Raw genomic sequence first — 13,385 nt, 5'->3', positions numbered from 1 at the left:
AATTCTCATTCAAATGCTCTGAACAACATTTTCAAGGGTATAGAAAAGTATAAAATCATTAATTCTAATTGAGTTGCAATAAAGACTACTAATGCAACATAGAAATAACAAGGACATAGTCATTCAGATCCCCCGCCAATGGAGATATCAAAGCTGAAGTAAGTTTGATTGTGGAGACTTATGTGTATGAAAAAAAACAGGAAAAAGGAAGTTGAGCTAAAGAAAGATGGAGTATAATTCAAGTAGAGCGGGGCTGCAATTGTTGAATCAGGTATACAGCCTTGACATTTATATTAGACTATATACACAAAGATGGGTGGAGTTTTGCAAAGTAACATTTACCATTTACCATGATATTTTCAGCAATGTTTCCATGGTAACGGAAAAAGTGCAAAAACTGAAAACCTAAAAATAGCAAAAGGTACTACTAGACCATAAAAAGAATGTGTCTATGAAGTTTCGTGGAAATATCTCTGCTGGTTTTAGAGTTATGCTCCGGAAATGAACCTGCTACAAAAATATGATATTTTCAGCAATGTTTCTATGGTTACAGAAAAAAGCACAAAAAGTGAAAACCTAAAAATAGCAAAAGGCACTACTAGACCATAAGAACAATGTGTCTATGAAGTTTCTTGGAAATATCTCTGCTGGTTTTAGAGTTGTGCTCCGGAAACGATTCTTACACAAAAATCTGCCATTTTCAGCAATGTTTCCATGGTTACAGAAAAAAGTACAAAAAGTGAAAACCTTAAAATAGCAAAAGGCACTACTAGACCATAAGACTAATGTGCCTATGGAGTTCCGTGCATATATCTCAACCGGTTTTCCAGTTATGCTGCGGAAACGAACCTGGTACAAAAATATGATATTTTCAGCAATGTTTCCATGGTTACGGAAAAAGTGCAAAAAATGAAAACCTAAAAATAGCAAAAGGCACTACTAGACCATAAGAACAATGTGTCTATGAAGTTTCGTGGAAATATCTCTTCTGGTTTTAGGGTTGTGCTCCGGAAACGAACCTGGTACAAAAATATTCTATTTTCAGCAATGTTTCCATGGTTATGGAAAAAATGCAAAAAAATGAAAACCTAAAAATAGCAAAAGGCACTACTAGACCATAAGACCAATCTGTGTATGAAGTTTCGTGGAAATATCTCTACTTCGTTGGGCGGGGGATAAAAAACTATATAAGAGACTATAAACTATATATCCCCCATTTAATCGTGGGATATAAAAAGAGGAGATAATTCACACTCACTAATTGAAATAATCATCTGACTTTAAGTAAGAAATCTGACAAGCAAAATTATGTACCAACATTCATGAAAGCATTTGAATACCACAAATCAAAACCTGAAGCAGTAAAACAAAGCAGACAAAGCGACTAGATATAACACACTCTAATGTAACAAAGGAGGAACTCTGTCTAAGTTGTCAGGGCCCAGTACACACAAACACATATATCAAATACTGATCATGGGCAATTATAATAAATTATGAAAATATTCCATCTGACCTGGAAATTCTGTACTTCTAAGACATTCTCAGGTCAAAGTAAAGTGTATGCATATGGCTGCTTAATAATTTTATCAACAACATTTTAATCTGCTGTTTAGTTTACTTTTTGTTTGATGACTACCATAAAAAGCCAAGATTAAATCCGGCATCATAACTTTAATATGGGAATTTCAACACGCCCAAACGATATGGATAAAATACAATTCACCATCTATTAGTCCCATCTTCCGGTAATTGTGATGTCACAAAAAATGCATTAAAATATGATGTCACAATCACCGGAAGGTGGGACTTATCAATTGTAAATCATGCATACCTTACCCACGCAGTTTTGGTATCTCGAAATTGACATCCCGGTACTGCCGTTATCTTACTAGTGGTAGTCTGATAGAATTTAGTTCTAATTGAAGAATTAAAGGAAATAAGTTTCCTTAAGATTTTCTCTTCTATTTTTTTTTCTGGGAGTAGCCAACCATGTCAGAGATATATGTATGTGTTAACACAGAGCCCACTACCATACTAACTTGATCGTGCGAGGGCGGTGAGCCCACACCTAGGTGTGCGTATCTGGCCTAACAAATAAACGTAAATCATATCCATAAACAAATTGAAATACAAGTCAAACTGTAGTTATGAAGAAAATTATCATCAAATATAAATTACTACATTGATTTTGTCAGATTTAGGAAATGTTGGGTTTCTCACTTAAATTAAATAGGAAAGCTTTTTCTGTTTTTAAATGAGTTAATTAATGCAATGCTTTGAAGATATGTTACCATTAATGAAAGCAAGATATATATATAAAGAACTGTTTAAAGCACTTTCATCACTCATTTAAAACTGCACAGCTTCAACCATCCATGCAAGCTTTTACTTGCGATATCTGTGTTCATGAACATTTTTGTTACCAGGTGCAAACAGATTGACTTACAGTAAACAATGATTTCAGCACAGTAGGAGTTTAATTTTGACTTTCATGAATTGGTTTTAAGCCACAGACTAATCACTAAAGAGTTTATATATATTAATAGATATATATTTTTACTAGCTCAGCTGATGATTTAAAGCTGTAATTAATAAAGGCATTGATGTAAAGGTTTCAGCACTTTGTTACTTTAACTTGATAAAATTCTTTTGTAAGCTAAGATTAGTCTATCTTCACGGCGTTCAATATACAGAGTTTGTGACTTAACCATCATCCATGCAAAAGTTCAGTCAATGAAGAAATCATTACATACAGGGATTAGTCAATTGTAAGGTATCAAGTCAAAATGCTAAAAAGCTGACATAAAAAGTTTTCGAATTTTGCAACTCAATGTTTTAAGAGGATGATAAGTTCTGATGGATAGGGAAGTATCCTAGACTGAGGTAGACCGTGTACCAGAGGACGGTGTCTGTACTCACCATGAGGAACGAATCTACAGGAGGACTGGAGGCCAGATAGAACTCCTGGATCTCAGATAAATCGGCAGCTGCAAAAACAACAAATCGTAGGAAAATCACCAGCTGTAAAAACCACAAGATTGTGGATAGCTGTATATATGTGAAAACAACAAATCTTGGATAGCTGTGAAAACAACAATATCTTGGATAAATCAGCAGCTTTAAAAACAACAAGATCTCGGAAAAATCAGCAGGTATAAAAATAAGAACTCTGATAAATCGGCAGTTGTAAAAACAAGATCTCGGATAAATTACCACCTGTAAAAACGACAAGATCTTGAAACTTTGAGAAAATTGGTCTCAGATAAATAACTTTAATTAAAAGACAACCAAAACCCTTTCATTAAAACAAATTACAATCATACTCATGCTACAAAAGACTTATAATTAATGTTATATATAATTTAATTTCAAAAAGTAACACTCACTTTCATTGACCATTTTTTTAAAGTAATCAGCTCATAACACGTAAATCAAAGTATTTTCCGAAACCAGAAGTTGACAATATAAACAGTGGTCAACAACTCCTAGTTTATTCAGATGCACACCCCAGATTTTAATGCTATGGTTAATAATCTAAAAATATAACAGTTCACCCTTAAATACTATAAAATGTAAATATATTGTAGACAAACATAAAGTATCTAAGTTAATTGTAATACTGACCTTCGTCTGCGATACGATTATTGTCCAGAATTAAGTGATACGCTATACTCAGTTGATCGTACGGATCTCCACTCATCAGGGCTCGATTCACTTCCACTTCACTCACATTGAATTTCTACAAATGTAAATCAATAAATCAAATACATCTAGCAATTATTTATAGCCCAAACACTCCGATCTTAATAGTAGCAAACATTTTCATTGGCTTAAACATGAATGTTATCTCATTATATAAAAAACAATAGATCCCAGAGGGATCTTGGCGCCCACCAAAGAAGGACAATGTCTGACAATGGAAAGAGGGATCTTTTCTCTGCTTTTCAAACTTTTGCAAACATACTACATATAAAATTTGAGACAGATCGCTTCAGTACTTTCCGAGAAATAGCAGTAACAAACTTCAACTATCAAAATCCAAGATGGCTGCCTGGCGGCCATCTTGTTGACCGATTGGTCCCAAAACGCAATATGCACAACTAGGGCCCTAGGGGAACCTACATATGAAATTTGAGACAGATCCCTTCAGTACTATCTGAGGATTGCCATAACAAACTTTAACTATCGAAATCCAAGATGGCGGCCTGGCGGCCATCTTGTTCACCGATTGGTCCAAAAATGCAATATGCACAACAAGGGCCCTAGGGGAACCTACATATTAGATTTGAGAAAGATCCCTTCAGCACTTTTTGAGAAATGGGGATATCAAACCTTAACTATCAAAATCCAAGATGGCCGCCTGGCGGCCATCTTGTTTTTCTGATCAGCCTCAAAATCTGTATGGCACAAATAGGGACCAAGGGTAACCTCCATGTGAAGTTTGAACAAAATTCCTTCAGTAGTTCTCAAGAAATATCGATAACAAACTTCAACTGCCAAAATCAAAGATGGCTGCCTGGCGGCCATCTTGTTTTTCCGATCAGCCTCAAAATCTGAATGGCACAACTAGGGACCAAGGGTAACCTCCATGTGAAGTTTGAATAAAATCCCTTCAGTAGTTCTCAAGAAATATCGATAACAAACTTCAACTGCCAAAATCAAAGATGGCTGCCTGGCGGCCATCTTGTTTTTCCGATCAGCCTCAAAATCTGTATGGCACAACTAGGGACCAAGGGTAACCTCCATATGAAGTTTGAACAAAATCCCTGCAGCAGCTTTTAAGAAATAGTGATAACAAGCATTGTTTACGGACGGACGACGGACGACGGATGCCGGACGACGGACTACGGACCATGGACCACGGACGCAGGGCGATTTGAATAGCCCACCATCTGATGATGGTGGGCTAATAACAGTAAAATCACAGTACGTTTCCAGATGAAGCTGTTGGAATTAATTCTAAATTAACTACATACAGAAGAAGAATATAACAATCATCTTTACGAACATCAATCTGAAAATCTGAAATTCAATCAAATATTTTGTTTCTAAAAAAAGTGTGTCATACCTCACAAATTTCCCTGACAACTTCATAGTCTACAATGGAGGCATCTTGGTCATTTTCTGAAGGAAACAGATAATTTGGTACTTCTGTCTTAAACCAGTCGTGATCCCTGAAACAAGCAACAAATAACACGATAAAACATTGAACATTCAAGAATGAAAATTATCTGTTAATTCTTATGGAGTTTTAATTTCAGATTCAATACATATATTACATATATGAAGTCATGTGCAGATTATTTTTCTTAATATATACATACTTTCACATTGGCTGACTATTTAATACTCTTTAAAATGGAAATTCTCCTGTTCAAAAACCTTTCAGCGTACAAGGTAATATTAAAGCATAAATTTCACCCTTGCATTAATTATTAAGTTCACATTTCTTTGCCGCCAAATAAGGTTGATGAACATATATATGGTTAAATTGCACTGAAAGCTAGAAAATCATACTCGTGGAGCCTAACAACTTCAAAAGATACATAATAAATATCCAATTCAAGACAAGAGATTGATTTTCTGTTGAAGAAATTTTAATCATATTTCTGAAGAATCTTGAATATTGTTGTAAAACTTTGCGATGTTTTGACGACTTACCTGATACCCTTGATTGTGGCCCGCTTTAACGGATCTACTGCTAACATGAGACAGAGGAGACTCACAACTTCCTTGTTCAGGTACTCAGGAATAGCAAATATACCAGCTGTAGAAACAAAATACGTTTTGATAATGTCTGTGCTTATTTCATTGATGTATAGAGTTTCCTAATATAATAACAATTTGGAGCACTAGTTTATGTGTTAAATCTCTACAGATCCAAGTGGGATGGTACATGATGTCACAGGACGCCAGGCAGCAGATATTGTAAAGGGTGTAGAGATCGTAAGTGATCGGAACCCCTGGAGTATCGAGATTTAGAAATTGAACATAAATTCATATCAACTTAAATCATGTAGATATTAATTCATAGTTGGTTTACTTAAATTAGATTATAATTCTACAATCATTTAATTCAAGGAATGAATTTAGGATTTTCAAATTAGCTTTCCCTGTAAATATATATATATGAGCAAACAGGAGAATTAGAGATACAACAGAAATGGATTTTATTGACCATTTCACCAGTCATGGCCTACTACATATCCAGTGTTTTCTGGGAGGATTAACATTTCATAAAACAGAACTGTGAACAAATTTCATACTTACATTTAATTTTCCTAAACAAAGTAGGTACATGCTCATCATCGAATGGCAACTGAAAAACAAATTATGATGACTGTTTAATTACTTTCAATAAATACATATTTTTTAAGAAGTATGAAATTCTTTCCAGGTAAATTGACAGTAAGTCAGTGTGAATATTAATATACTGAAGGCTGAAATAAAATGTTTCACATTTTTCAGCAATAATGAAATTGTTTATCTGAACACTGAGACTCGGCTCTTTAAATCCAACAAATTGAGATATTTATCATAGAATTCTAAGATCGGTGTTTACATTTGTTGAAAAACAACCACAGTTTCAATCCTCAGCCACTAAAGCCTAAAATCTTAGTAGTTAGTATGTGAAATATTCTGTAGATAAACATAAGTTAACAAATAAGTAAATAGGTTTTACTTACTGTGCCACAAAGTAAAGCATACAAAATGACACCACAGCTCCAAATGTCGACCTCTGGACCAGCATACAATCTGTAACAGGAGTAGTCGAGTACTTTTTAGTACAAACTGGAGACACACTTTCAACAAATAACTAGATAATAAATAAAGTGAAATTAAAGTCAATACTCTTTCATACTTTAGGTATGAAGGAGAGGGATATAAACTGTCAGTCACTAGTTAGAGGAATCTTTGGCTGAGCCTCTGGTTTTAGAAATGACAGTGAAATAAATCGATATTGATATTTAACTACTGACAACTATAAAGTGGTGACTTACTTCCCCGAGATCACTTCTGGTGCTGCATAATTTGGTGATCCACAGCTGGTCCGCAGGAACTCGCCATCATACATCATGTTGGAAAGACCTGTCACACAATTTGTAATCATCTATATATTCACAAACGAAACATTGATTGGAATTATTTTCCTGTGAGATGATATATAATCAAGCAGTTAACTGTAAGTTTGTGGGATCACTGTAAAACTTAATTCTCACAGAATCTGAGTTAAGATCTGAGTGAAGAGACCTTGAATGTGACCTTTACATGCATGTAAAGTAAGAAATCTACCAAGATAATACTTTGTATTAAACATGTTCTGTAAGTAGCATGTACAGTTGAAACTTGAACATCTAATTCAAAGTATCTTATTGGTCCATGCCAGACTTTGCACTGTCCATGAATGTTCAAGTCCATGAATGTGTAACTCAAGTACTAAATCAATGAATTAACATATCTCCTCAACTTTAAATATTGAAATTTGACTCTGTTTATGTTGACTGTATATAGATGCCTGGCATAAACATACAATGTTCTGTCTATGTTTGGGTTTTATTAGTTAAAATTTCTATTAACAGCCAGGGTCATGTAAGAATGTGCAAGGTTTATTGGTAAAGGAATGCCGGAGTACCCAGAGAAAAACCACCGACCAGCAGTCAGTACCTGGCAACTGCCCTACACAGGTTTCGAACTCGCAACCCAGAGGTGGAGGGCTTGTGGTAATATGATGAGACATCTTACAACTCAGACACTGCAGCCCCTTCTGTACATCTGTACTTCTGTTCTAATGGGCCAGGGGCCAGGAGTATTTTAATTCAAACAAATCCACAACAGTCTTTATAATTTTGTTGCATTACTCAAACCAACGTTTAGAAACACATGATTTTATACGTACCAAAGTCAGCTATTTTGACATTAAGAGAACTGTCCAGGAGAAGATTTTCAGGTTTGAGATCCCTGTGGACTACCATATGTCGGTGGCAGTAATCAACACCGGATATAATCTGCTGGAAAAATCGCCGGGCTTCAGGCTCTTTTAACTGTAAAACATACAATACATACTACATTATAGAAGTAAATGTGAATAGCTTGATGTCTTAATGTTAGAAAATTAGAAACATGTATACACTAAAATTATTTTTATATTTAAGGAGGGTTGTGGTGTCGGGATACCTGCACCATGAAAAATATATCATATTTTCTGGATCACAAGTCGCTGCTGAGAGCCATAAGTTAATGTAATGTTTAACTTCTATTACAAATTAATGTGTAGCTTATTTTGAGTAATAAATTTGTATAAATTTAATTATCCCATTGATTTAAAAGCCTCTTAAATTTTCTGACATTTTTTAGCACCCTGCTGGGTGGTAACACCCGAGGTGTTATTGGAATTGGGTTAAATATGGTATAAGTGATTTACAAACCTTGCCATGTTTTACAATGTAATCAAATAATTCTCCTCCAGCTACATACTCCATCACCATGAAAATGTCGGTGGGGGTGCTCATCACCTGGTACCTAAAAACATGAAATAAGGACTCAATTTAGTTACCTGTACACAATATATATGATCACGATAATTCTTCACACATTAAAGATTTAAAGTTTTCAGAAATCATCAAGTCTTGTAAAAGCATCCAAATCCTACTATTTTACGTACCAGCACTTTTTTTTTTTTACAGCAGTCCATGTTTTCAAGATACCAGGTATATATTAGACAGCTAGAAATCCAAAGCTTTATTTGAATTTCCAAACTATCTTCAACTAATTGTCTTGATTTTAGGGCATTTTATTTGTCCATGTAATTGATGTTGACTTGATGCTTGGATCTGGCATTAAATTAACTCCTCTGGAGTTTTAGCTGTTTCAGAATCAAATAACTTTTCTTCTAAAATGAGATTGTCTGCACTGTCAAAACATTGTCATATGTTCTCATACATGTAGCTAGTACATGAGATGACTGTTTCACACTCAAGAATACCATCCATATCTCAAAGATCTACATGAAAGCACTGCAGAATTATATAGGATGTTGTGTATGATTTGAATAAAAATTCAACGAAAGAGACTGTAGCTATAGTAACTTACAACTTGATAATATGGGGATGCCTAAACAACTTCAGGTTCTGAATTTCTCTCTTTATTTTACCAACGACATCAAGATTTTTAATCTTCTGGCGGTTCAAAATCTTCACTGCCACCTTGTGGTTTGTTACATGATGGGTTGCAACTGAAAAAGAAGAGAAGTATTATATCAGTACTCAAGGCCTCTTAGTTATTCACAATATTTTGTTTAAGATTTTAGGCTATATGACCCCTATGACCTTGAATGAAGGTTAAGGTTCTTCATTCGAACAAGCCTTGTGGCCCTGTATCCCATCATGCCACAGGCCAAATATGAGTACCCTGGGCCTTTCGGTTCCTGAAAAGAAGTTTGTTTGAATGAAAAGTTTACGCACGGCGCACAACAACAGACGAAGCATGATGACAATATATAGGTCAACCTGACCCTTTTGGTCAGATGACAAAAATAAATATATCATTGCTTCAAGTCTATACACTTATAGTATACATGTATACAAGCTCAGTTATTACATAATCTGAAGAAGCCAATAGCAATATGACATATTTAATTTAGAGTTATGAAACCAAACCTGAGTTTTCATGACAGATTCAAAGGAAAATTCATAAAAAATCTCCATCTTTACAAACAGAGATGAAAGTGGAACAAGAGGCCCAAAGGGCCTTAACGGTCATCTGACTACCTTGGCAATAGTAAAACTAATTATATATGGTGTCACTTTGTCAGGACCATGTCATGATCATTTTCAATTTCTTTCAACAAATTTTATTTCAAACAAGAGGCCCAAGGGCCTTAACATATAGGAAATTAATTAGATATAGTGTCATGGTAGCCATCTTCGATTTGTGATCAACCAGAGATGTAACAATACTTTGTCGGGACCATGTCAGGATCATTTCATGCAAGTTTCAGCCAAATCGCACCGGTAGAACTTGAGAAGAAGTTCAAAATGTGTTTTCAAGATGGCGGCTGTGGAGGCCATCTTGGATTTCGCATCAACCCGAAAAATAACAACACTTTGTTAGGACCATATCAGGATCATTTCATGCAAGCTTCAGCCAAATCACACCGGTAGAACTTGAGAAGAAGTTCAAAATGTGTTTTCAAGATGGCGGCTGTGGCGGCCATCTTGGATTTCGGATCGACCCGAAAAATAACAACACTTTGTCAGGACCATGTCAGGATCATTTCATGCAAGTTTCAGTCAAATCGCACTGGTAGAACTTGAGAAGAAGTTCAAAATGTGTTTTCAAGATGGCGGCTGTGGCGGCCATCTTGGATTATGGATCGACCCGAAAAATAACAACACTTTGCTTGGACCATGTCAGGATCATTTCATGCAAGTTTCAGTCAAATCGCACCAGTAGAACTTGAGAAGAAGTTCAAAATGTGTTTTCAAGATGGCGGCTGTGGCGGCCATCTTGGATTATGGATCGGCCCGAAAAATAACAACACTTTGCTTGGACCATGTCAGGATCATTTCATGCAAGTTTCAGTCAAATCGCACCAGTAGAACTTGAGAAGAAGTTCAAAATGTGTTTTCAAGATGGCGGCTGTGGCGGCCATCTTGCATTTCGGATCGACCCGAAAAATAACGACACTTTGTCGGGACCATGTCAGGATCATTTCATGCAAGTTTCAGTCAAATCGCACCAGTAGAACTTGAGAAGAAGTTCAAAATATGTTTTCAAGATGGCAGCTGTGGCGGCCATCTTGGATTTTGGATCGACCCGAAAAATAACAACACTTTGTTTGGACCATGTCAGGATCATTTCATGCAAGTTTCAGCCAAATTGCAACGGTAGAACTTAAAAAGAAGTTCAAAATGTGAAAAGTTAACGCACGGCGGACGGCGGACGACGACGGACGAAACATGATGACTATAGGTCATCCTGACCCTTCGGGTCAGATGACCTAAAAATCCATCTGTACAAAGAAGGTTACATCCAATGTATACATTCATTGGGAGATATTAATCAATACCAATATTATGTCAAATATTATAGAATAATAAGGTTTTGTTACATATGGAATTGACAGGTGTTTTATCTTTAATTCTTTATAAATTTAATTTGTTATGACTGTACCAACACAAAATTTAGTCTGGAACAATATAAAGGTAACAATGTATTACTGCTCTTTATATGAATACAGTGGAACTCGGTTGATACCAACTCCAAGGGACCGAGATAAAACTTCCAGTTATGAGAGTGTTCGAATAAAGCGAGTTATCTTGTCTGCTGATTATCTCTTTCCATGGTATATATAAACTAGTTTCATGTCGAAAAACGATGTGAACAAGACAGATGTCAAAATTGACAAAGCTAGCTGCAAAATTATAACAAGTAAACCTAGACATATATTTTGAAATGCCGTTCTACAGCAGATTTATGAAAAAAAATCAGCATTTCGGCGATCTCGTTGTCCAAAAAATCTCATTTCGAGTTTAAAAACATTTTATATATAATTTTTGTCTTTCGGACCCAAAATTTACTTCATATTAACCGGGTTTTCGAGTTTTCCTAATTCGAATTATCCGAGTTCTTTTAACAAAGATAAAGAGGGAATTCGGCCAGGACCGGCCAAGTACTTCGTATTAAGCCGGGTTGTCGAATTATCCGAGTTCGTATCAACCAAGTTCCACTGTAGTTGTTACAGGTATGACTAATAAACAGACATCATAATTAATTAACTTGTTAAATAAATGGTTTTATACCTATAGATAACTAAAAAGTTATTAAACACTTACAAACGCAAGTTATGTTATTTAATTTGAAGCATATATGTTAATCATATGGCATACCATCAAATTGGCATTACGGCTTATAAGAATTCATTGTAATCACTTTTTTGTTTAACTCAAGAATATTTTTACAGAAGCAATTTTAATCTCAATTCTATCATATATTATATTTTGTTATAATTATTATGATAATTATTGTATATGCAATGTTATAATTAGCTGATAATGTAAAGTGATTTAAGGAGGGACCCCAGTTATTTTTTAGGTACATTTATTTGAATTTAAGGTCCTTTCCCTTGAGGAATTTGACTATATTCAGGGGTGTAAAAATCCACTAGCCCGACGCCCGGGGCTACCAAATTTTCAGCTTGGGCTAGTGGAAATTTTAGCCATACTAGCCCGGGGCTAGTGACTTTTTTCAAAGATATTTATTATTTTCCCAATTTTATGTAAATATTTTCCAAAATGAAGAAATACTCTCTAAAATACAAATATTTCATGAAGGACATAATGTTATTTTTCCAAATTGAAAGGTATGTACAGGACCCTGAAATTGAGGAAGACCACCCATCAGGGTTAACACTGGGTGTTCTATAAATGGGGTACTTTTCAGATAAAATGGGGTACCCTTATGTAATATTTCACTGTACATATGTCGAAGTTAGGAAATTGAAACCAAATTAAAACTAATTAATTATCACAGGTGCTAATGGTCAATTAAAGGCAAAAGGTGATCATTATTTAAGCGTTGTCAAGAAATATGCCAGGTATTTGTGCAGTGTGTCTCCTTGTGATAGAAGAACTCTTGCCTATTTTGTACACATATACTTATCAATATACATAGTATAATAGAGACTTGAAACAGATATCGGATGCTATCTGACACAGGTATCAGATACTACCATTTAGGCAAATGTTTATATTTTTTCATTATGCATTAATTGTTTTGGTTTACATCTTAAATAACTGGTTTGCCGATAAAAGATTGGAATATCATTAAATCACATGGAACATTAAAGGTAGTAAAAGATTAACCAGTAATCATTGGTAATTAATATTAACAGCTGTGACAGGCTGGTATGCATTCATGACCTCCTAAGTAAACAAAGTCATCTTGGGAAGTTGGGTGTTGCTTCGTCCCAATTATTCCTGAAATAATTACATTGCTCTTCAAGTAAAAGTTCACATATATACTCCAATAACCTTTGCTAGAATAAACATACTTTTAACTTTTCCGAATGTTCCAACGCCGAGCGTATCTCCAAGAATATAGTGGCCAATTTTTATCTGAGGTGCATTTTTCTCCGCCATGTTTACAGTTTATGGACGAGTTCGTTACACCAAATTTTGAGTGACGTAACACGGGATTTGAGTGTCTCTGCAACCTATCACACCAATCTGCAGGTGCAATATCTATATGCACATTTCAGGTCTGCATAATCCGCTGAATAGAAATATCGAAGTTGCTTTTCATCATCCTTGGTTCGATGTGACATGTGCCAGATCAACAACATGGACGTCATGTGGGCCTCTCCGATCTGTCATCCAATCAAA

General features: G+C 35.2%; 1 protein-coding gene across 4 annotated transcripts in view; it reads right to left on the bottom strand.

The window, feature by feature from the left end:
- The window catches only part of LOC138326080 (5'-AMP-activated protein kinase catalytic subunit alpha-2-like), a 39,228-nt gene extending 25,844 nt beyond the window's left edge, over nucleotides 1-13,384 (bottom strand). For 2 of the 4 annotated variants that reach the window (XM_069272216.1, XM_069272217.1), the window contains exons 1-12: nucleotides 13,055-13,384; nucleotides 9,094-9,235; nucleotides 8,430-8,523; nucleotides 7,901-8,045; nucleotides 7,005-7,092; nucleotides 6,690-6,759; nucleotides 6,274-6,322; nucleotides 5,665-5,770; nucleotides 5,072-5,177; nucleotides 3,628-3,742; nucleotides 2,923-2,990; nucleotides 2,043-2,090 (exon numbers count right to left, since the gene is read on the bottom strand). In XM_069272216.1, coding sequence (XP_069128317.1) covers nucleotides 2,043-2,090; nucleotides 2,923-2,990; nucleotides 3,628-3,742; nucleotides 5,072-5,177; nucleotides 5,665-5,770; nucleotides 6,274-6,322; nucleotides 6,690-6,759; nucleotides 7,005-7,092; nucleotides 7,901-8,045; nucleotides 8,430-8,523; nucleotides 9,094-9,235; nucleotides 13,055-13,142 — 1,119 coding nt within the window. In that variant the 5' untranslated portion in view covers nucleotides 13,143-13,384. The remainder of the gene's footprint in view (nucleotides 1-2,042; nucleotides 2,091-2,922; nucleotides 2,991-3,627; nucleotides 3,743-5,071; nucleotides 5,178-5,664; nucleotides 5,771-6,273; nucleotides 6,323-6,689; nucleotides 6,760-7,004; nucleotides 7,093-7,900; nucleotides 8,046-8,429; nucleotides 8,524-9,093; nucleotides 9,236-13,054) is intronic. The other 2 variants (XM_069272218.1, XM_069272219.1) reach the window with 2 other exon arrangements.
- Between the last annotated feature and the right edge of the window lies 1 nt (nucleotide 13,385).

This window comes from Argopecten irradians, chromosome 6 (assembly GCF_041381155.1).
Source record: "Argopecten irradians isolate NY chromosome 6, Ai_NY, whole genome shotgun sequence".
NCBI lineage: Eukaryota > Metazoa > Mollusca > Bivalvia > Pectinida > Pectinidae > Argopecten > Argopecten irradians.
The sequence above is the reverse complement of the archived record's forward strand: the minus strand, read 5'-3'. Positions and strand labels throughout refer to the sequence as shown.